This window comes from Pipistrellus kuhlii, unplaced genomic scaffold, assembly GCF_014108245.1.
Source record: "Pipistrellus kuhlii isolate mPipKuh1 unplaced genomic scaffold, mPipKuh1.p scaffold_m20_p_2, whole genome shotgun sequence".
Classification (NCBI taxonomy): Eukaryota; Metazoa; Chordata; class Mammalia; order Chiroptera; family Vespertilionidae; genus Pipistrellus; species Pipistrellus kuhlii.
The window spans coordinates 181457319-181479941 of NW_023425515.1; the positions used below are offsets into that span (position 1 = coordinate 181457319).

Sequence of the window (22623 nt, forward strand, 5' to 3'; positions counted from 1 at the left end):
AAACATCGACCAGCTGCCTCCTGCACATCCTCCACTGGGGATGTGCCCACAACCAAGGTATATGCCCTTGACCGGAATCGAACCTGGGACCTTTCGGTCCTCAGGCCAACGGTTTATCCACTGAGCCAAACCAGTTTTGGCTCCTTTTGTGTTCTTGAGGGTATGGGACCCATGACGGTGGATTCTAGAAAAGCCAGATGTCTACTTCTCTTCCTAGCATCAAAACTAAGCAATATTTAGGACATACTTATAGTAGCAAATTGCTCATTGTTTATCTAACATTCAAACTCAAATCCCTAAGTCTTTTCTTTGATATTGGGTATAATTTTGGAAAGTTACCCAGTTAAGAAGGATTCAAATAAAAATTCATAGAGTGAAAACAAAAAGAAATAGAAATGTCATACTCAGTGAGACAGTCTCTTGAAAAGAAAGAGGTATTCTTAGTCCTTAAATGCTGATCAATAAGACATCGCCACACCTTTACTTTCTATAAATCAGTTTTGATCCATTTAGATGCATTTATATGGAATTCTAAGAACCATAAAAATTAACCCGTGTTACTAGAAGTCAGAATAGGAATAAGGCTGTCTCCTGGCATAGATACAGCTGATCCTCCCACCCTACCAACTCAGGGAAGCAGTGAAAATGCAGAGACAAGGAAACAGATTGCAAACAAAAGAAATGGAGGACAAAAAGCGACTGGATTTAGAGTTCAAAACCACGCTAACAAGGTTTTTCAAGAATCTCCTAGAAAAAGCCGATAAAATAGAAGTCAGAATAATGGTTACCCAGGGAAGGTGGTAGTTGTTGATTAGGAAGGAGCACAAAGATATGCTTATGGGGTATAGTAAGTGTTATTTGTTATCTTGAATAATGGTTTCACAAGGGTATATATTAATATATTGAGCTATACACTTTTTTAAAATGATATTAGCACTTGACAGGAGGAAAGAGGTAAAAGGTTTTCTTACATTTTATTTCTTTTGTTTGTTTTATGGAACTCCGAATCTCTGTCCTGCCCAGATGATGGTACATCTCATTGTAGGCATCTTGTGGAGCCATCTCTGAAGGCTCCTCCATTCTCCCCTCTGAGATCCTCCTAACCCTCTGAGCACTCCTGTCTATGAGCCAGGCACTTGACAAACACGGTTTTGTGTAAGCCTTCTAGATGAGGTCTAACCTGGTGTGCAGGCAAGGAAACAGGCTCAGAGAGGGTAAGGCACTTGTCTAGAGTCACACAACTAAGTGGGGACATGGCTTTGTCACACTCCAGGTAGTCAGGACATGAAACACGGGATAGTCAGCTCCCTACTGGCCCTGAAAAAACAAACAAACAAACTCTCCACATTTTTTCTTCTAGAACATTTTAGAGCTAATCCCCGTAGGGATTCGATGACCCCAGTAGTAATCACGTGGGATGCACCACAAGGCCCGCTGGGGGCACTCTGACTGGGATAGCCCTGGTCTTGGTGTTCCTGCTGCCTGGGCATCATGGCACACAAGCCTCCTGTGTTCTAGTCCACAGGCATCTCCGGGCTGCTGCCTCCTTTGAGGTCCTGCCCGCAGGGACCTGTTTATTCTTGACTCAACCTAGAAAGACAAGGAGAGGTCATGTACCGTCCGAGGGAACCTCCCAGCCCCGCCTCTGACCGCTGGATCCTCCCCAGGTGACCCCTTTGAGCCAGGCATCACAGATGTGAACAATGGGCTCCCTCCTGACCTTTCCAGCTGGACTGGGCTGGTGGGTGGCGCCCAGGCCTGCCTCCGGATGGGTCCTCTCCCGCAGCCTCGCCCGCTCTGAGAAGCCTGACTTGGCGCTCACTTGGTTCAGCCTTGAGTCATCCATGACCAGTTCCTTCAGGGAAGGGGCCTGACTTACACAGCTTTTGTCCTTTGTTTTCCTCAGACAGTAAGAATCTAAATAACTCCTGGTCCCTGTGAGACTCCTTCCCTTGCCCTTTGCCCCTGACCTTCCCTCTGAAGTCCTTGACCTTAAGTGGGACCCTACATTGGCAGCAAGCACTGGGGGAGCTGTGTCCAGACTTCAGAGCACAGTCTTTGAATCAGGCCAACTAGGTTTGAACCTCATGTTTGTCATTAACTGGTTGTATGGTCGTTGCCAAAAAAAAAGTCTCCTCTTCTGGTCTCCTCGTGTGTATGATGAAGAGACTGCATGGTACCCTAGCACCATTTTCAGAGGGTCACTTGGATTAAAATGTAAGTGAGGAAGTCCTAGCTACAGCAATCAGACAAGAAAAATAAAAGACAACCAAACTGTAAAGAAGTAAAGTTGTCATTATTTGTAGATGACATGATACTGTATATAGGTAAAACTACTAGAACTAATAAATAAATTCAATTAAATAGCAGGATACAAAATTAATATCCAGAAATTAGTAGCATTTTTATACACCAATAATAAACTTTCAGAAAGAGAAATTAAGGAAACCTCATTTATAATTGCATAAAAAAATAAAATAAAATATGTAGGAATAAATTTAACCAAGGAAGTAAAAGACCTGTGCTCAGAAAATTGTAAGATATTGAAGAAAGAAATTGAAGACAAAATAAATAAGTGGAAGCATATATTGTATTCATAGACAGGAAGAATTTACATAATTAAAATATTCATATTACCCAAAGCAATCAATAGATTCAATGAAATCCCTATCAAAATACCAATGACATTTTTCACAGAACTAGATAAAATAATCCTAAAATTTATATGGAACTACAAAAGACCCCAAATAGCCACAGCAATCATGAGGAAAAAAAGAACAAAGTTGGAGGTATCATGCTACCTGATATCAAACTATACTACAAATTTATACAATAGTAATCAAACAGCTTAGTACTGGGATTAAGAACAGATAAATGGAACAGGATAGAGGTCCAGAAATAAATCCACTCTTATATGTTAAATTAATATATGTCAAAGGAGGCAAGAATATACAATGGGGTTAAGATAGTCTCTTCAATAAATGGTGTTGGAAAATTGAACAGGTATATGCAAAAAAAAGAAAGCAAGAAAAAAGAAACTAGACCACCTTCTTCCTCCACACATACGAATAAACTCAAAATGGATTGAAAATTTAAATGTAAGACCTGAAACCATAAAAATCCTAGAAAACATAGGTAGTAAAATATCTGACATTGCTTTTAGGAATATTTTTTTCTGGTATATCTCCCCTTGCAAGAAAAACAAAAGAAAAAATAAAGAAGTAGAACTACATCAAACCAAAAAGGTTTGCACAGCAAAGGAAACTATCAACAAAATGAAATGGGAAGGTTATATTCATTAATAATACAACATCACTAATCATCAGATAAATGAAAATTAAAACCATAGTAAGATAGTGCCTTACACCTGTCAGAATGGCTATTGCCAGTAAACCAACAAACAACCAATGTTGGTGAAAATGTGGAACTACAACTTGGTGCAGCCACTATGGAAAACAGTATGGAGTTTCCTCAAAAAAATTAGAACTAGAACTACCTTATGACCCAGCAGTTCCACTTCTGAGTATACATGTGAAGAAATCCAAAACACTAATCTTAAAAGATATATGTATGCACCCCTATGTTCATTGCAGCATTATTTACTATAGCCAAGATTGGAAGCAGCCCAAGTGCCCATAAATAAACGACTGGATTAAGAAGATGTGGTCCATCTATACAATGAAATATTACTTGGCAAAAAAAACGAATGAAATCTTACCATTTGTAAAAATATGGATGGACCTACAGATTATTATGCTAAGTGAAATAGGTCAGAAAGAGAAAGGTAAATGCCATATGATTTCACTTATAGGTGGAATCTAAAGAACTAAATAAATGAACAAATAAAACAGAAACAGACTCATAGGTACAGAGAACAAACGAATGGTTGCCGATGGGAGGGGGGTTGGGAGGCTGGGTGGGAAAGGTGAAAGGATGTAAAAATACAGCATAGGGAATATAGTCAATAACTTTGTAATAACTATGTATGGTGCCAGGTTGGTGCTGGAATTACGGGGGGATCACCTCAAAAATTATGTCTAATCACTATGCTGTACACCTGAAACTAATATAAAATAATATCGAATGTCAACTGTAATTGAAAAAAAAGTTAAATGAGGTGATACATGACGCTTAACAAATTATTGTTATTGTGATGTTGGTTGTAGCATCAGCATTATCAACTCCCAAGTGGAGGGGGTGGGGGTGTCTCAGAACAAGGTGCTCAGGAGAGGATGGGTTGGTTTAACCACCATGTATTGCTCTGGCCGGTGCCACCTCCCCCAGGAAACCCTCCTGGATGAGTCCAGCCTGTACTGTTCTTTCCCTTCCATGTCTCCCTCGCTAGCCTCGTTATATCAGGGTTCATAATGTCAGCCAGCCCTATCTCCCCAGCTGAGTCACAAGTTCCTCAAAAACAAACTTGGTTTTATCCTGAATCCTCACACTGAGCTTGCTCATTTGCCAAGAGGAGGAAGAGATCAATAATACTAATAATGCCGGCTTCTACTCCTCAGTAATTCTTTGTGCCGCCACACATGCACAAATACTCCTTCTAATCCCCAGCGGACTACCATGGGGTTTTATTATCATTCTTCGTCCACAGGTGGGGAAACAGGCTCAGTGAGATTAAATAGCTGCTCAAGTGGAAAAGCTGAGCCTGGAAGCCAAGCTTGTCCTACTTCCAAACCCAGTATTTCTCCACTCCCTCGGAGAGGGGGAAGAGTAGGGTGGCGGGCGCGGGCGGCAGGCGAAGAGCGCCCTCTGTTGAGCATTTGTGAGCAACGCCGACAGAGGAAAAGCCTCGGGCAGAGTCCCAGCTGTCAGATCCCAGGAGGGAGCCCCGAGGGAACGTTTGGCCTGTAACTCGCAGTGGCATTCCTAGAGAACTTCTGAGCACCCTCAGTGTGGACGAGAGACCAGTCTCTCCGAGTGTAGATGCCACCCTGATGGGGGAAAGGGACGAAGGAAACCCCAGGCTGGGCAGCACCCGTCCGCAGGTAGGCGGAAATCTCGCCTTCCTGTTCTCCTCTGTGTCCCGAGTTTCTTGAACAGTGGCAGGCAGAGAGTAAGAAGATCCTCAACAAGTGTTTGTTAAATGAGTGAGTGACCGAATGCATGCACGAGAGTCATCCATCCTCCTTAGTCTTCCCTGTCTCGCCCTTCCTCCCCAGGATTCAGCAGGCGACCATGACTGCCATGTCTGTGCTGATCTCTGCGGGTGCCATCCTGGGGAAGGCCAACCTGGCACAGCTGGTGCTGCTGGTGCTGATGGAGGTGACAGCCTTTAGTGCCACGAGGATGATCAGCCAGCAGTTCCTCTCTGTGAGTCATGGTGCTGTGAGGGTGGACTAGGAGGTGGAAGGGAGGGCCTCTATTTGGTGAAGCTTCTAGCATCTACACTAATAAAAGGAAAAGATGCAAATTGATCATACCTTTGTGATACCTACCAACCAATCAGGAGTGAGTATGCAAATGACCCAACAAAGATGGTGGGTTAATTTGCATACACAGGCTCTGAGTGGCCAGGGGTGGTGCCATGGCGACAACACAGGTGTTCCACACCTGCTCCAGGTCTCTGAGCAGCATGGGAAGGCGGAAGGCAGCTCCAGGCCAGAGAAAAGGTGGAAAGGTGGCTCCAGGCCAGAGCAAAGTCAGTGCCAGCAGCCAAGGGAAGGAAGGCTCATTCTTGCATGAATCTTCGTGAATTGAGCCTCTAGTTTTAAATAATACAGCAGGCCCACATGGGGTGACAAAAGTGGGGTCTATGCTAAATGTTTAAGCATAGCAAATGAATGCCTTTCGCTTCTAGAATATGACATAGTAGGAATCACAAGATAATTATAAGATGTATAAAAAGATAATTCATTCCCCCCACCTACCCCAGCTGTGGCCTAGCAAGCTGCATGGCCAACATCTTCTTTCAAACCGGTCAATGGGTGTCACGAGCTGTACCTGGGGTCTCATAGGGAGAACTGTCAGAAGGCTAGGCTGAGGCCAAGGGAGGCTGAGGCCAGGCCAGATGGTTTCCCCGGCTCTTCTGCGGCAGTTCTGACCCGGAGGTGAGATGGTCACAGATGAGAAAGCTGGTGCCCAAGATCACACAGCCAGGCAGCGGCATTTGTCTCATTACCTGGGATGTTAACTTCAGTCTCTTGTTAAGAAGGTTATTTCAATCATTTGGGTTTGTGGTGATGGTGGCTTAAACCAAAGTGAGGTCCCTGAGGTATGGTGGTGAAAATTCCGCCAATTCTGGATATTTTTTTGAAGGCACAGTTGACAGGATTCAGGAGTAGCCCGCTGAGTGAGTTATGAAGGATTTCTAAATTTGATATTTATAAAGCAAAATTAGCATATATCTAGGATGCACTAAGGACTTCAGTTCAGTTATGAGAAATCTGGCTGTTTCATGTTGCAGAGTTTACAACACTCATCACTCCATGAAGTTCTGCTGACAAGTAGGAAACAGTGGGGACATGGCCATGTGGCTTTTGGCCCCATCTTAGTGGACCTTGGCCTGGACTATTTATTTATTTATTTAGGTTACTCCTCGCCTGAGGATATGTGGGTGTTGTTGTTTGTTTGTTTGTTTGTTTGTTTTTTAATTGATTTTAGAGAAAGAGAAAGGGAGAGGGAGAGAGAGAGAGAAAGAAACATCAATGTGAGAGAGAAACATTCGGTTGCCTCCTGCACACACCCCGGACCCCCCAACTAGGGATCAAACCCACAACTGGGTATGTACCCTGACTGGGAATCGAACCTGTGACCTTCCAATGTACACTGCAACCAACTGAGCCACACCAGCCAGGGTTGGCCAAAAGCATTTAAAAGCTATTGGTAGCCCAGCAGTGTGGTTCAGTGGTTGAGTATTGACCTATGAACTGGGAGGTCAACCTTGAATTCCCGGTCAGGGCACATGCTGGGGTTACGGGCTCAGTCCACAGTTTGGGGTGTGCAGGAGGCAGCTGATCAATAGTTCTCTTTCATCATTGATCTCTCTCTCTCTCTCTCTCTCTCTCTCTCACTCTCCCTTCCTCTCTGAAATGAATAAAAATATATTTTAAGCCACTGTGGAAGACAGTATGGAGTTTCCTCAAAAAGTTAAAAATGAAACCCAGTAATCCCATTTCTAGGACTATATCCCAAGAAACCAGAAACACCAATCAGAAAGGATATATGCACCCCTATGTTCATAGCAGCACAATTTACAATAGCTAAGATTTGGAAACAACCTAAGTGCCCATCAGCAGATGAATGATTAAAAAACTGTGGTACAACTACACAATGGAATACCACACCACTAGAAAAAAGAAGAAGCTTTTACCATTTGCAACAGCATGGGTGGAACTGGAGAGCATTACGCTAAGCGAAATAAGCCAGTCAGAGAAAGATAAATACCATATGATCTTACTCATGTGTGAGATATAATGATCAACATAATTTGATGAACAAGAATAGATCCAGAGACAAATGTTAGGGGAGGGGGGAGAGGGTTAGAGAGCAACCCAAGGGCATGTATGCATGCAGATTAGCATAACCAGAGGACACAGACACTGGGGCGGTGGGGGCTTGTTGGGGGTGGGAATGGCTGGGGGCAGTGGAGGAGGAGGGGGCTCAATAGGGGGAAAGGGAGACATTTGTAAAACTTTAGATATATATATATATATATATATATATATATATATATATATATATATTTTTTTTTTTTTAAAGAAGTAAAAATAAAAGCTACTGATAAGACCACCCAGCACTGTCCCTGGAATAGACACTCAGCTGCTCACGGGGCTCCTCTCAAAGGGGAACTGCTGGGCTGGATAAGCTTCAAGCACCCGTCTCATGACTTCCAGTCATCCCTCTCTGTGAAGCTCAGAACGTTCGCCAAGGCCAAAACCGGTTTGGCTCAGTGGATAGACCATCGGCCTGCGGACTGAAAGGTCCCAGGTTCGATTCCGGTCAAGGGCATGTACCTTGGTTGTGGGCACATCCCCAGTGGGGGGTGTGCAAGAGGCAGCTGATTGATGATTCTCTCTCATCGATGTTTCTAACTCTCTATCCCTCTCTCTTCCTCTCTGTAAAAAAAAAAAATCAATAAAATATATATATAAAAGAACATTCTCCAAGGAAGAGGGGGTTACGGTGGGCGGAGGGTGCCGACACTCACTGCTCCCGCTGGGCTGGTTGCAGGCGGACGCCCACGTGAGCATGATGCACATCCACGTGTTTGCGGCCTACTTCGGGCTGACGGTGGCCTGGTGCCTGTCCAGACCTCTGCCCAGGGAAGCGGAGGAGAAAGACCAGAGGAAGACGAGCCCCAGTCTGTTTGCCATGCTGGGTAAGGCCGAGGAGGAGGGCGGTCTCGTACCTGGGGGGAGCAAGAGGCTCCCGAACTCCGCAGAAATCTCTTTCACCCGCCACCCCGGTGTCGGAAGCCCCTCTGCCACGGCTCACTTCCCCACGTGGCGAGGGATGAACTCGGGCCTCTGAGCGGAGCCTTCCCCTGCAGGCACCCTCTTCCTTCACGTCCAGGGGAGAGGAAAACCCCCTCCACTGGAGTGTCAATAAGTTTACCCAATCTGTTTGGCCTCACCTTAGAGGAGGGAAATGGACATGTGAAGAAAGGAGGGCCCTGTCGTCGAGGAAAGGAGAGGGGAGGGACTGAAAGGCAAAAACGGTCTATGTTGAAAAGCTGCGGTGCAAACGATGAACTCAGACCGCTGGGAGAGCTTAGAGCGGCAGTTCTCCACCTTCCTCATGCCTCGGCCCTCTCATACAGTCCCACCTGTTGTGGTGACCCCCGACCGTAACATTATTTCCGTTGCTACTTCATTAACTGTAATGTTGCTGCTGTTATGAATCGTAATGGAGATGTCTGTGTTTTCCGATGGCCTTTGGCGACCCTGCTAGCGGTTCTCAGCCTGCTCTCGCCCTATAGGTTGAGAACCGCTGCAGCAGAATAATATTGGAAAACACAGGTGTTTCCATTACGATTCATTAACAGCAGCAAAATTACAGTTATGAAGTGGCAACAAAAATAATATTATGGTTGGGGATCACCACGATATGAAAGGGTCGCGGCAAGAGGAAGGTTGAGAACCGCTGGCTTAGGGGAGGAAATCAGACCCCCGGGGGTCAGGCCATGGGGCTGGATGAAGGCAGCATGCTCACTTTTAAAATAAGCCTTTGGCCACCCCGGGCTGTGGTCAGGTGGTCTGGGGGTTGGTGACTAAACTCTCAAGGCCTTGGCTTCGCGGTCCGTTAGCTGGGCCCTACAACTGGAGGCTCCAGGAAGGACACAGGTCTTGCCCGAAGTCACCTGGCTAGAGAGGGATCAAGCCCAGATTTCCCTGCTCCGGGCACCTCCCGTCTGAAGTCCGCCGAGGCTCAGGCCCGGGAGCCGCAGTTCTGGCCACTGACCCTCCCTGCCTCCCCCCGCCCCCGCCCCCCCACCCCGCAGGCACCCTCTTCTTGTGGATGTTCTGGCCGAGTTTCAACTCTGCTCTGCTGCACATCCCGGACAAAAAGAAGAACGGCGTGTTCAACACCTACTATGCGCTCGCGGTCAGCGCAGTGACGGCCATCTCCCTGTCGGCCTTGGCTCACCCCCAAGGGAAGATCAGCATGGTGAGGAGGGGCTGCCCTGGGCCCCACACATGTTCACACCCCTGCCCCCAGCCCCAGCCCCTCGGTTTGGGGGAGGGGGGGAGGGGGGAGCCTTATCTGCTGTATCGTGGGGCCCAGGGGAGAGCAGCAGCTTGTGAAATGGGCACCGGGACTCAGGAGGCTGTGCAGTGCCGAAAGGCTTACCAGGGGAAGTGAGTTAGTCCAGCAGCATTGGCATCAGACAAACCTAGGTTTGAGCCCCATTCCTGCTACGGTAGTTATTAAAGCCAGCCGCCAGGAACAAGAGTTGAGGGGTAGAGAGGGTAAGAAGGCAGGGAAGAGAGAGACTAGAATAGAATGTGTGAGCCTTTCCCTCTTAACCCAAGAAATGTCAAGATTGGAGTAAGAATCAGAAGTAAAGAAGTAGGTTCACCTAGCCACGTGGCCTTGGTGAAGCCACTTGAACTTGATATGTAACCTGCTTCGTGTGGAGTAAGTTCTGGGCAAACATTGGCTGCTACTATCTGTGGAGCTAGGAGATCATGTGGGTTTTGGGAGGCGGAGATGGTGAGAGGGTAGAGCTAAAGACAAGTTCCCATGATGTTCAGGGCATGCAGTCAGCCAGGCAGAGGTGGTGGGGAAATCTAGACAGGCAGTGGGGCCTGGAGTGGAGAGAATGTGGCCACGGGTGACAGGTTAACAGTACTGAGGGGAGCCAGGCGTCCCCACGGGTGAGCTCCATGGTGACAGGCAGTCTAGGGTCAGACAAGGTGGGGTCATCCCAGGAGGCAAGTTTGACCAACAGGTCAGGGAAGCCCAGAAGCTGGTGTGAGGGCCCAGAGCGCCTAGATCTGGTCATAGAGGGGGGCAGGGCAGGGGGTGGGGGGAGAAGCTAAGAGGAGGCAAGGCTCAGTCCAGTGGAATGAAGGACCAAGCAGACATGTAATCCGGGATTTGGCTTATTGGGTGCGTACAGGTGGCATAGGCACCAAGTAGCAAACACTAGTAACAAAAATAATAAAAACTATAATAATGGCTTATGTTTGTTGGGCATTTACTCAGGTTCTATGCCAGGCACTGGGCTAAGGGTTTTAAAGTGGCAACTCATTTATTTCTCACAATAACCTGCACTAAGCAGGTACAATCAAAACCCCATTACCCGGTAGAAACGTTGAAGTGCTGAGCTGTTACGTGCCGAGGACACATCACTGATGGGTGTGAGGGTGGCTGAATGCTGAGAAACTAGTCTTTCCAGCTGATTCCCTAAATGCCGCCCCATCAGGGTGACTGTTCCCTGAGCCTGTGAAGTGGGGTGAGAGGAGACCATTGGTAAAGTCCAGGACCAGTGAGGCAGGGAGCACCTTACAGCAGTGCCTGCCTACCAGCTCGCTGAGGAACTCTGGGGAAGATGCTGTCCTCTCTGTGTCTCCCTTCACTCACCCACAGGCTGTTTCTTTGCAGACTCACATCCACAACGCAGTGCTGGCGGGAGGCGTGGCTGTGGGTGCCCCGTGCCACCTGATCCCTTCTCCTTGGCTGGCCATGGTGCTGGGCCTTTTGGCAGGGCTGATCTCCATCGGGGGAGCCAAATCTATGCCGGTAAGGAGCTGGGCAACGAATATCCTCTGCTTTGTCTGGGACCAGAAGGACCCTGGGACCATGGTGGCCCATTGTGTGGCACCAGAGGCTGCACCAGACAGGTGTGGGCACCCTCTCCGTTTAGCTTCAAAGCTCGGGGTGAAGGACCCACCCAGGCTGGGTGGCGCATGTGTTAGGATCTGGGAGGCAAGTAGTGGAACCCAATCAAGCTTGCTCAGACGTAAGAGGAAATGTTTTATAAAGCCCCTGGGATGTCATGGGGCCCAAGGACGGAAATGCTCCTGGGAGCCCAGGAATGGCTGGCACCGGGGATGGGAGTGTTTGGGGAGCCCACGGAGGCCCTGATCTCCTTTCTTTGTTTTTCCCGAATATCTGCTTTATTCTCATGCTGTAGACTTCCTTTCTGATCTCCTACTGCTGCTCCACATGGTGGAGTGTAGTATCTCTTTCCAAAGATACAACTGGTGACAACTCTTGGTCCTAATTCCAAGTTCTTTGAAGAAGGAGCTCTTGGTCTAACTTGAACCCTGCGCCCATTCTTGGCTGGGTGGGGGTGGGGGTGGGGCATGCTGTGCACCCATGGCGGCTGCCCATGAACCGTGAGAATGGGGTGCAAAGGGCGGCACCTAGAAGAAAGATGCTGGCTGATCATCAGGTCATGCCCTCTTCTGATTGTCTAGTTCTTCTAAGTGGCTGGATTTTTCTTCCTTCAAAATTCAACAGGCACAGATAATACCAGAATACTTCATTATAGCCCATTGGTTATGGATAGACTTCTAAAGGAAATATTCAGGAACCACAGACCTTCCTGGCTTTTGAAGGCTTGGTGAAGAATAAAGGAGTATACTTTGGGTGGCATAGGAAGCTGAATTTGACTGACAGTGGGTATTCAGGGAGGCAGTTTCAACTCCAGATAAGGAAGAGATTACCAATAGTTCAATTTGAGCAAAGTCTGATCTCCATCTTTGGAATGGGAACAGATGTCTTTTATCTCCTCTGGCTTTGAGGCCCTATAATGCAAGGAGGAAGCGCACAGCAGGAAACGCACACGTTGTCCGGCAGATGTGGCTGAGCAGTGGAGCGTCTAGCCAGAAACCCAGGGGTCACTGGTACAATTCCTGGCCAGAGCCCAGCAGTGGGCCTGCAGGAGGCAACTGACTGATGATGTTCATTTCGCATCGAGGTTTCTCTCTATTCTTCTCCCTTCCTCTCTCTCTAAAAATCACATTTTAAAACAGTATTTTAAAATGCATAAGTTATCATCAGTCTTAGAGTCCATCACTTTATCTGTGCTTCGGTTTCCTTGACTCTATCACTGGGGGAACAGTTCAAGGATGATTCCCTCACTCACTCATTCGTTCATTCATTCATTCATTCACTCATCACATATATCCTAGCATTCATCCTGCTTCCCAAGCCACAGCGCAGTGAGGAAAAGGGACAAAAAAGCACAACTTGGGGTGATGACTGCTCCAGGGCATCCAAGCCAGCCTGAGACATGTCAGGAAGCGCTTCCCAGAGCAGAGGATGTCCCCGCTGAGCATTGACAAATAACCAAGAAGTGGGAGATGTATTCCAGGCAGAGGAGCAGAGTGTTCAGAGGCTCAACAAGGAGAAGAGCAGACGGCCCAGCTAGGAAACAGGAAGATGCTCTCTTGCCTGAAGTGCTGGGCTCACCTGGGAGTGTGGTGGGATCAGAGTCTTGAGAGATGACAGGTGCTCGGGTACAGCTCCTGATCGAGTTGAGGAGTCTGTGGTTTTTATTCTGAAGACAGTGGGGGATCTAAGGAGGGAAGTAGCCTGAACAAATCCTCATTGGTAGCCTTATCTGTTGGCTGATGACCATCTGGGGGGCTCGGTGGTGAGGTGGAGGAGCTGTGAGTGGGAGCCTCAGGGTGTGGTCACATTCTTTCCTCCTGACTTTTATTCCCATCAGCTGTTTGTCTTTGGATGGCAGTGAAGTTTGGGCTGGACCAGTAGGTCTTAATCTCCTCCCAGGGATGTGTGACGGTATCTGGGGACATTTTTGGTTGACACACTGGAGTGGGGTGCTACAGGCATCGAAAGGGTACAGGCCAAGGATACAGCTGAGCATCTTACAGTGCACAGGACAGCACACTCACAACGCAGAATCATAGCCCAAAATGTGAATAGTGCCTGGCTTAGACCCTTGCTTCCCCACGTGCGGCCAGTGGACCAGCAGCACTGGCATTCCCTGGGCCTTTGTTAGAAATGCAGAATCTCAGCCCCCAGACCTTCTGAATCCAACTCTGGTACACCAGGCTCCCCAGGTAACGTGAGTGCCCGGGCACATCTGAGAAGTGCTTCTTACGGGAGCCCTACAGCCCATCCCTGTGGGTGGCCCTGGTGCAAAGGGTGACGGGGAACTTCAGTCTCACACTCAGATCTACTGACAAGGACGTCTGTTTCCCCCCCCCCCCCAGGTGTGTTTTAACCGCGTGCTGGGGATCCACGACACCTGTGGCGTGCACTACACCTTCGGCTTGCCGGGCCTGCTCGGAGGGATCACCTACATCGCGTATCTGACAAGCTGGTTCAAGGATCCCCTGTGAGTCGCCTGGCTTAATCCCTTAATACCCTCACCTAACCCAGGGTGCGTGTGCCCAGAGCCCTTAGCTGGAGTGCCTGCAGTCAGGGCCAGGCCTCAGCAGGCCTCGGTGAGTATTTGTTGGCCAATTCATTCAGAAACTCTTCCAAGCCCCTAACTTGTGTAGAGTCATCATCTCTTCAGGTCACTTGTTCTTCCCAAAAGGGACAGCTTAGGTGCCAGGCAAAGGCAGATAGCCCTGAGGCCCCCCCAAAACAGACAGAGCAGGGCAACCAGGCCCACGCCAGCTGAGTGAGCCCATGTTTCAACCTCTGGTGGTGCAGGTCTCTGAGGAGCGTGCCGTGGAGTCAGACTGGTCTTGACCTCTTCCGAGCGGGGCAGGCTCCCTAACTTCTCTGAGCTTTGGTCCCCTGGTTTTAAGTGAAGATACTGATAATACCGCCCCTCATGGGATTGTTGGAGGCTGCTGAGGCCAGGAACCCTGTGGTTTAGAGGATTAGATAAGTGAATGGAGGAAAATGGCAGGCCTTCTCCTAAGCATTGGCAAAAGACTCAAAATCATTAGAAAAATTGTGTGGGCCAAATTCCAGGCTGCTGATCCAGAACATCTGGACCATCTGTCCTTCTAGATCCCAAATTCTGTGATTCCATGGCTCTCCCAGAGCAGTGGTTCTTAACAGCACCAACATCACCCGGGCACTGGTTAGAAATGCAAATTCTAATACCAGGGGGCTCAACTTGCAAAGTATATGATTGTCCAACCACTATGCTGTAAACATGAAACTAATACAAAATAGCCGAAACCGGTTTGGCTCAGTGGTAGAGCGTCGGTCTGCGGACTGAAAGGTCCCAGGTTCGATTCCGGTCAGGGGCATGTACATTGGTTGCGGGCACATCCCTGGTAGGGGGTGTGCAGGAGGCAGCTGGTCAATGTTTCTCTCTCATCGACGTTTCTAGCTCTCTATCTCTCTCCTTTCCTCTCTGTAAAATATCAATAAAATATATTAAAAAAAAGAAACTAATACAAAATAATTTTGAGTGTAAGCTGTAATAGAAAAATAAAATTCTAATAATAATAAAAAAGAGCCCTAGTCGATTTGGCTCAGTGGATAAAGCATCAGCCTGTGGACTGAAGGGTCCTGGGTTTGATTCCGGTCAAGGGCACATGTCCGGGTTGCGGGGTTGATCCCTAGCAGAGGATATGCAGGAGGCAACCGATCAATGATTCTCTCTCATCATTGATATTTCTCTCTCTCTCTCTCCCTCTCCCTTCCTCTCTGAAATCAATAAAATATATTTTTTTAAAAATGCAAATTCTAGCCCACCCAGATCTGCTCAATTAGGAATCTGGAGGTAGGGCCCAGGAGTCTGTGTTTCAACAAGCCTTCCCGGTAATTCTCACACAAGCTTGAACATTACTGGCCTAGAGAAAACAAAACAAAACAAAAAAAGCCAACCAATGGTATACCAGTAAAGGATGAACACTCTCCAAAGAAAACAAAATCCTAACTTAGCGCATTTGCTGATTTCTGTGGTGCTAATACTCCCACCATGGCTGCCATCAAGGGGACATCACTGAATGTGGAGTTGGGGAGAGATGAGAACAAGGGCCCAGAGCCTGTGTGGCCTGCCTCCAGCTCACTCTGCAAGTCAGCTCTCACCAGGACCAGACAGCTGAGGTCCAAGAGGTTTTCTTTCTCCTCTGCAGGAACCCAGCACAGGGGAGGGCACAGTGACAGCGGTGACCTCTGAGGAGGCCTTCGTTCGGCTGGAAGGGACAGATGAGGTCGCATTTACCAGTCATGTGACCTTAGGCCTGGTACTCAAACTCCCCTTAGGATTCAGTTCTCTGTCTGCAAAATGAGATAATAAGATCTACATCTCAGGACTGCAGCGAAGACTTAGCAACATATTAAAGGGCTCAGGACGGTGCTTGGTGTGGAGAAACTACCCCACAATGGCCCCTTTTCTCTGGTTATGGATGCCGCTGCTTCCAGAGGAGGAGCATCTGATATAATTGAAAGATGGAGAAAGCACTGAGCAGGCAGGCGAGAATACCGCATACGAAATGGGGATCAGCTACTATATTATGTGGTGTCATTGGGCAAGCCAGTTGACCTTCATTCCTTCCACAAACAGTATTTGCCTATTTCCTATTCAGGTGAGTGGATGTGAATGAGTCAGAGGCAGTGCTCCGAGCCAGGACTGAGAGATTTTCACAACATGTAGGATTTTAAGAGGTGTGAAAACAATTGAAGAACACTGAATCACAGAGTGCACTGGCTTTTTCTCAAGTCTCATTCAGACCTTTGATTACATCAGGGAGAAAGTCTCCACTGGGTTTTAGGGGTCTCTGCACGCACTCAAATGATGACCTCCGTTTGAATGACAGCAGAGGAGGTCTCAGGCTGAGAGACTTGTACAAGCTGCCACATCTTGGGGAGAGTCTAGCTATGTTTTGTTTTCATGTATTTTTTTTTTATAGTTGCCTCTCATTTCTCTTCTACTTTAGTGGCACAAAGTTTTATTTTAAATATGTCTTTTTAAATGTAACCAAAAAAAGTCAATCTAAAGAAAAATATTTTTTAAAAACTGTTTCTGGAATGTCAGAATGGCCAAATTTGTAAAGGTAACCCTCAAATGCTGAAAGCGGGGACAGATCTGGCCAGCATGGTGGGCAGACACACCTGCCTGGTTTGAGTCCCAAGAACCATCCATTCCAAGCCTGTGACGTTGGAACCCTCTGTTCCCTTTCCTAACCCAGACCTCCCCGTTTGTGAAGCACCTTGTCACAGGGCTGCTGTGAGAATCAAGTGAAATCAGCTGGAAAAGCGTGGAGCCGAGGGCCTGGCCCAGGGGATCTGTGTGGGGATTGTCGTATGGTGATTCCTGCTTCACCCATTGGCTTTCAGATGGCATCAGGATGGAGGGAATTATGGGTTGGCAGTCAGCAGATTTGGATTTAGCTTCTATTTCTGCCACTTAATAATACTTAGAAATAAAAACAAGCAAACTATTTTTATAGTGCAGTCTACCTCCAGAAAAGTGCAAATATCATCAGGGTGTCTCTTGTTCAATGAAAGACACCCTGATGATATTGATTTTCTGACCCGTCCATATAAAAGGCACCCAGAGCTCCTTCATGTCCCGCCCCAGGATAACCACTATTCTAACTTCTAACAGTATCGGTCAGCTTTGCCTGCTTTCATTCTTTATACACATGGAGTCATACCGGAAGTCTGTGTCCTTGGGGGCCTGGCTTCCTTTACTCAACATTGTATTGTGAGATTCGCCCATGTTGTTGAGTATCTCTGTAGACTGCACTTTTTCATTGGGGTATAGTATTGAATTGTGCTTGGGTTTAATTTATAAAGGTGACAAGTGACAACATGAAGAGGTCAAGTTAATGTTACAGTTCCCCTCAAAATGAGAAGCACTGCATACCATGCTAGGCCACATGTCCCACGGGACCAGGCAGCAGAGAACGGGGAACTGAGACTATGCCTGTGGGAGTATGGCGGTGGGGACATCCCCTACTGGGCAGGAAGTGAAAACACGTGTTAGAGTTTGTGGTTGAGGAGGTTGTAATATGAGTTTTGAATTCCCGCAAAAGCTGACTTGCAAGAGAGAGGGAGAGAGAGAGAGATAGCCTGGCCCATTAGTTTGGCCCTGTGATAAATGAGTACCAAGTAGACAGATTACAAAGCCTAAGAAAACACAGTTGAAACAAGTGTTCCATCGTGTGTATACAGCACATTTCATTGATCCATTATTGATGGCCTTGTGGGCAGTTTCTAGTTGGGAGCTATCAGGAACATTCTAGTATTGCTGCTATAAACATTCTAATGTTTAGGGGGAACATATGCATGCACTTCAAGTGAAAATATGCCTAGAAGTGGGGTTGTGGGATCACACAGCTTGCATACATCTGTTTTATTGGCTGCATTCCATTGTGATTTGCACCGATCTATACACATGAGAGCTCCCCTTCCCCCATATATTCTCTAACACTCCGTGTGGTTTCCTTCTTTTGTATGTTAGCCATGTAACCAGCAAACTTATGGTTTGGATTTAATTTCCCTGATGACTCAGTGGAGCACTTTTCATTTGCTTTTAGGATATCTTTTCTCTTGAAATGTCAAGTTCTTTTGCCCATTTCCTATTGTGTTGTTTTGTCTTTTCCTTGGTGATTTTTAGGAATTCTTTATCTGTTCTGGATATAGATCCTTTATCAGATGTACTGTGAACCCCTCCTCTTTCACCACCTTACTGGTGTCTTTGATGAACAGTTCTTAGCTTTGATATAGTCCAGTTTATCACTGTTCCCTGTATTTCTACTGCAAGGTCACGCCAATGTCCACTCAGGGCTGTTTAACTGTTTGAAGTGAAGTCCTGGACAACGAACAGGGAAGAACAACGAACAGGGAAGTGTGTTCAAGAGGGGCAGGCAGGGGAGCGGGATCTGATGGCCAAACTGTACCCTCCTGGACTTGATAGAAATAAAGCCTTCATCTTTATTTTGTTTTAATTTTTTTTTTATTAAATTAGTATCTGTGCACATATTTTACCATTGCCCCCCCACTCCCATACATACCCACCCTCTCCAGAGTTTTGTGTCCATTGGTTGTACTTATATGCGTGTATACAAGTCCTTCAGTTGATCTCTTATCTCCCTCAGATCTCCCTTCCCTCCCCACTGTAAAGTGACAGTCTGCTTGTTGCTTTACTGTCTCTATATCTATCTTTTGGTTCATCAGTTTATAATGTTCTTTAATATCCATAAATGAGTGAGGTCATGTGGTGTTTCTCTTTCATTGACTGGCTTATTTCACTCAGCATGATGTTCTCCAATTCCATCCAGGTTGCTGCAAATGATGAGAATTCCTTCTTTTTTATGGCAGCATAGTATTCCACTGTGTAGATGTACCATAGTTTTTTGAAGGCCTTCGTCTTTAGTGGCCTAATGAGGAACCTAGGGCTCTGAGAGGGTGAGTGGCTTTTCCAGGGCCACACAGCTGGTGACAGAACTGGGACTTGAACTGGGTCTTTCTAGCCCCTGGTCTAGTTCATTGTCCAGAGGTTTGAGGATTAAAGTAAGCCCAAAGGGTCCTTAGAATCCCCTCCTCCATGTCTGCATGGCTTTGCAGGAAGATGACAGGGGAATATACCACCAGGAAGAGGACACTTGCTCCCCTGATGGCCCTTCCTGACAGGGTCGCGACTCACGCAAGCAGTGTTCCTCGTCCCCACGACCTCTGCAGCCTGAGAGCTGGACGTGACCATCTTTGCTCTGTCATTTCCAGGATCGCCTTCCAGATGCTCTACGACATCGCGGCACTCAGCTTGTCCCTGGCGATGGGTCTAGCATCTGGTCTCTTGACAGGTCAGTGCGCGCCACCCTCCCACCACTGCCCAGGCCCGGGGCCCGAGTTCAGAGTGCATGTGCCTCATGGCTGGATGTGCACAGGCCCATCCTGTTCCCTGTGAGCCCACCTCCTCAGCTCCAGCCAAATGATTAAAAAACAAACACACACACACACAGAATCACATCCACCCCTGGAAAGGCCCTCCGAGGTCACCTGCCACAGGTGTGGATGCTGAGGGCCAGGGAAGGGAGGAGTGGATTGCAGCCTCCTAGAGCCAGGACTGGTGGTCGCACCCAGTTTTGTACAGAAGGCCAGGGAAATCCTTATGCCAGAATGCTTACCTGAGGACATCCATAATATTATTTGGCTCAGCAAATATTTATTCAATATCTACTATGAGCTTGGCACTACTCTTAAGCACGAGGGACAAAGCAGTGAACAAAACAATGCCCTGATCTCATGGAGCTGACATTCTAGTCGACAATAGGCAAACAAACGCATACTATGCAAGATGGCGGTAAGTGCTATGAAGATAACTAAATCAGGGTGGGGGGACTAGCCAGTGTGAGGGGAGTCTGCTCTTTTGGAAGGGAGGTAAGGGAAAGCCTAGCTGGTAAATCTCTGAGCAGAGACCTGAATGGAGAGAAGGAGGGAGGCATACAACGTGTTTATTTGGGAGGAGAGCATCCTATGAGAAGGAACAGCATGTGCAAAGGCCCTGAGGCAGAAACATGCTTTGTGTGTTTGGGGAACAGCAAGGAAGTCGGTGTAGCTGATGTGGATAGAGTGAGGAGCGGGGGAGCAGCCGGAGTTGAGGACAGAGTGGTAGCAAGGAGTCAGGTCCCTCTGAGAGGTGGGGAGCTACTGAGGGTATTTACACGGAGGATTGAAGTATGTTTCTGCTTTTGCAATATGGTCAAACAGCAAAGAATCTGGGAGAGTTGCTAATGTGCCAGTCTTACTTACATGCCAGGTGAAAATATGCATTCTGTTCAGAAACGTTCACTTTTACTCTGTAAGCGAGCAGCTTTTATGGGTTAGACACTCATACATTGCGTCCCTAAGCAGGGAGTGGGTGAAACAAGAGACCAAGCAGCATAAGCAGCCACGAATGAACGGTGTGGTGCTGGGCACATTATCTCACTTCTCTGGGCTTGGCTGGCTTCTCTGTATAACGGAGGGATTATGGCAACGAATCGTCTGGCTTCCTCTCCGCTCTGACACATGTAGGGAGGGACTTTTTCGAGTTCCCCAGGTGGCTTTAGAGAGTAAAACTGTCTAGAATTACCTTAATGTACCATCTGGCCTCAGCTTTTGAGTCTGAGGTGATTAATTCAATACAGGTGAGAAAAATGCTTCCATCCATACGTTTACATTCTGTTCTGGGTAGAGTGGTCCTATTTAGCAAATGAAAGTATAAGGTGCCCAATTATTTTAAATTCAAAGTTAGCTGAGTATTCTGTATTTTATCTGGCAACGCTACACCTGGGCTCTCCACCATTTGCCGATGTTACTGAAGTGACACGGACTCACTGACTTGTACAGGATGCTGGGGGCGGGTGTTCCTTATGCTCTAATGGGGTTAAGGAAGAGAATAGCGGAAGAGACACCTAGATTATTCCTCAAAGAGTTAAAACCAATGGGCTTTCCTCCTCACATGTTGCTTTGGATATAAGGGAACTGTTTAGAAAGAACTTGGACAACAGAAGAGCAAAGTGGCCCCCAAGCAACCAAAATAGCACCAATTGCCCTCTGAAAGCCAAGCATTCTACTTGTCAAGAGACCCCATTATGGGAATCTGTCTATGCTATTTAAGGTACAATCCCATCAGGTGTGGTTGTTGGGTTTCCGACTCAGGAAGATTAGAAATAGCCGAAACCGGTTTGGCTCAGTGGTAGAGCGTCGGTCTGCGGACTGAAAGGTCCCAGGTTCGATTCCGGTCAAGGGTATGTACCTTGGTTGCGGGCACATCCCCGGTAGGGGGTGCACAAGAGGCAGCTGGTCGATGTTTCTCTCTCATCGACATTTCTAGCTCTCTATCTCTCACCCTTCCTCTCTGTAAAAAAATCAATAAAAAAATATATTTTAAAAAAATTAGAAATAGATTAGAAATGGGGTAGGTTCCTCGGGGTAAGGCACACTAGTATGTTAGAAGTGAACGCAGAGAGTCTCACAGAGAACAAGACATTATTTTATTTTAATTTTATTTTTTTTTAATATATTTTATTGATTTTTTACAGAGAGGAAGGGAGAGATATAGAGAGCTAGAAACGTCGATCAGCTGCCTCTTGCACACCCCTTACTGGGATGTGCCCGCAACCCAGGTACATGCCCTTGACCGGAATCGAACCTGGGACCTTTCAGTCCTCAGACCGACGCTCTACCACTGATCGGCAAGACATTCTTAACATCAGACACAGGAACCCAAAAACCTGGGCTGCTGGACAGTAGGCCAACAACCCTTGACAGCTATCGACCTGTGTTCTATAACAATTCATAAGTGGATGTTCCCAGCAATGGTTCTGGCTTTTTTAAGAATCTAAATGTATTCAGTGATGACAAGAAAATGCAATATGGATTTATGTATTTAGAAGGATTTTCATTAGTGACAAGTAAACCTCAGCTGCCTAGAAAATTCATGTCGGTGATAGAGCTCATTTCTGAGTAATTCTAGCAAAACGAAACGTGCTAATTGCACCTTACCTGCCAACATCAGTTAAAGGCATGCACAACAACAGGAAATATGACTATGCATGCGCCCACTCTTGTTAATCTTACTACTGAATACATCGAGACCGATCATCATTAAAAACACACAGATAAATCTGTGAATGGCATGTCCCTGCTTCCTGTGAAAGGTAAGCGCTCACTTCGTGGATTCTGGGAAATCCGGCATGTTTTACTCTGACTGCACAGGGCCAAGCTCTCGGGGCAGAGCCTGGACGGGTGGAAAGGAAGGGACAAAAGCCGATGGTTATAAATTACTTTCCTAACTACGCAAGCGGAACCTGGAGCTGAGGCTGCTGGGAGTTTACAGTATTGGACCTTCCAGGTGCCTACTTTGAGCTGCTCTCCATGGTAGCTCTTGTGTTTCAAACGGATAAGCTTTCACGTTGGGGGCAGTGTCTGGTAGGGCTGTTCTATCCTTCTCGGGCAGCGTGTCAGATCCATGGTTTTCCTACACCTCTCAGGGTCATCGAAATCTTTAAAAATAATTGCTCTTGCCAGTTCCTGTGAAAAGATGCGTATAGGATTAATTACGCGGGCCAAGGAAGAACAGTGCTTCCATTTGTCTGTCTCCTAGTTGTGGGAGGGGAAAAAAAGGATTTCTGCTGAGATACTATAATTGACATAGGATATTTTGAGACAACAAATGCTGTGCTCTAAATGTTCAACATTTTTTAATGAATTTAAACAGGTGTCATCTTAAACCTCAAAATATGGAAAGCTCCTCATGTGGTTAAATATTTTGATGACCAAGCTTTCTGGGAG

At 47.0% G+C, this 22623-nt stretch overlaps 1 protein-coding gene across 3 annotated transcripts in view; it reads left to right on the plus strand.

Moving 5' to 3' along the window:
- The window catches only part of RHCE (Rh blood group CcEe antigens), a 31903-nt gene that overhangs the window by 7088 nt on the left and 2192 nt on the right, over window positions 1–22623 (plus strand). The window contains exons 3-9 of one of the 3 annotated variants that reach the window (XM_036446792.2): window positions 5172–5322; window positions 8182–8329; window positions 9452–9618; window positions 11059–11196; window positions 13641–13765; window positions 19069–19148; window positions 22550–22623. In XM_036446792.2, the coding sequence (XP_036302685.1) occupies window positions 5172–5322; window positions 8182–8329; window positions 9452–9618; window positions 11059–11196; window positions 13641–13765; window positions 19069–19148; window positions 22550–22623 (883 nt within the window). Of the gene's footprint in view, window positions 1–5171; window positions 5323–8181; window positions 8330–9451; window positions 9619–11058; window positions 11197–13640; window positions 13766–14355; window positions 14487–19068; window positions 19149–22549 lie in introns of those variants that run through there. The other 2 variants (XM_045585014.1, XM_045585015.1) reach the window with 2 other exon arrangements.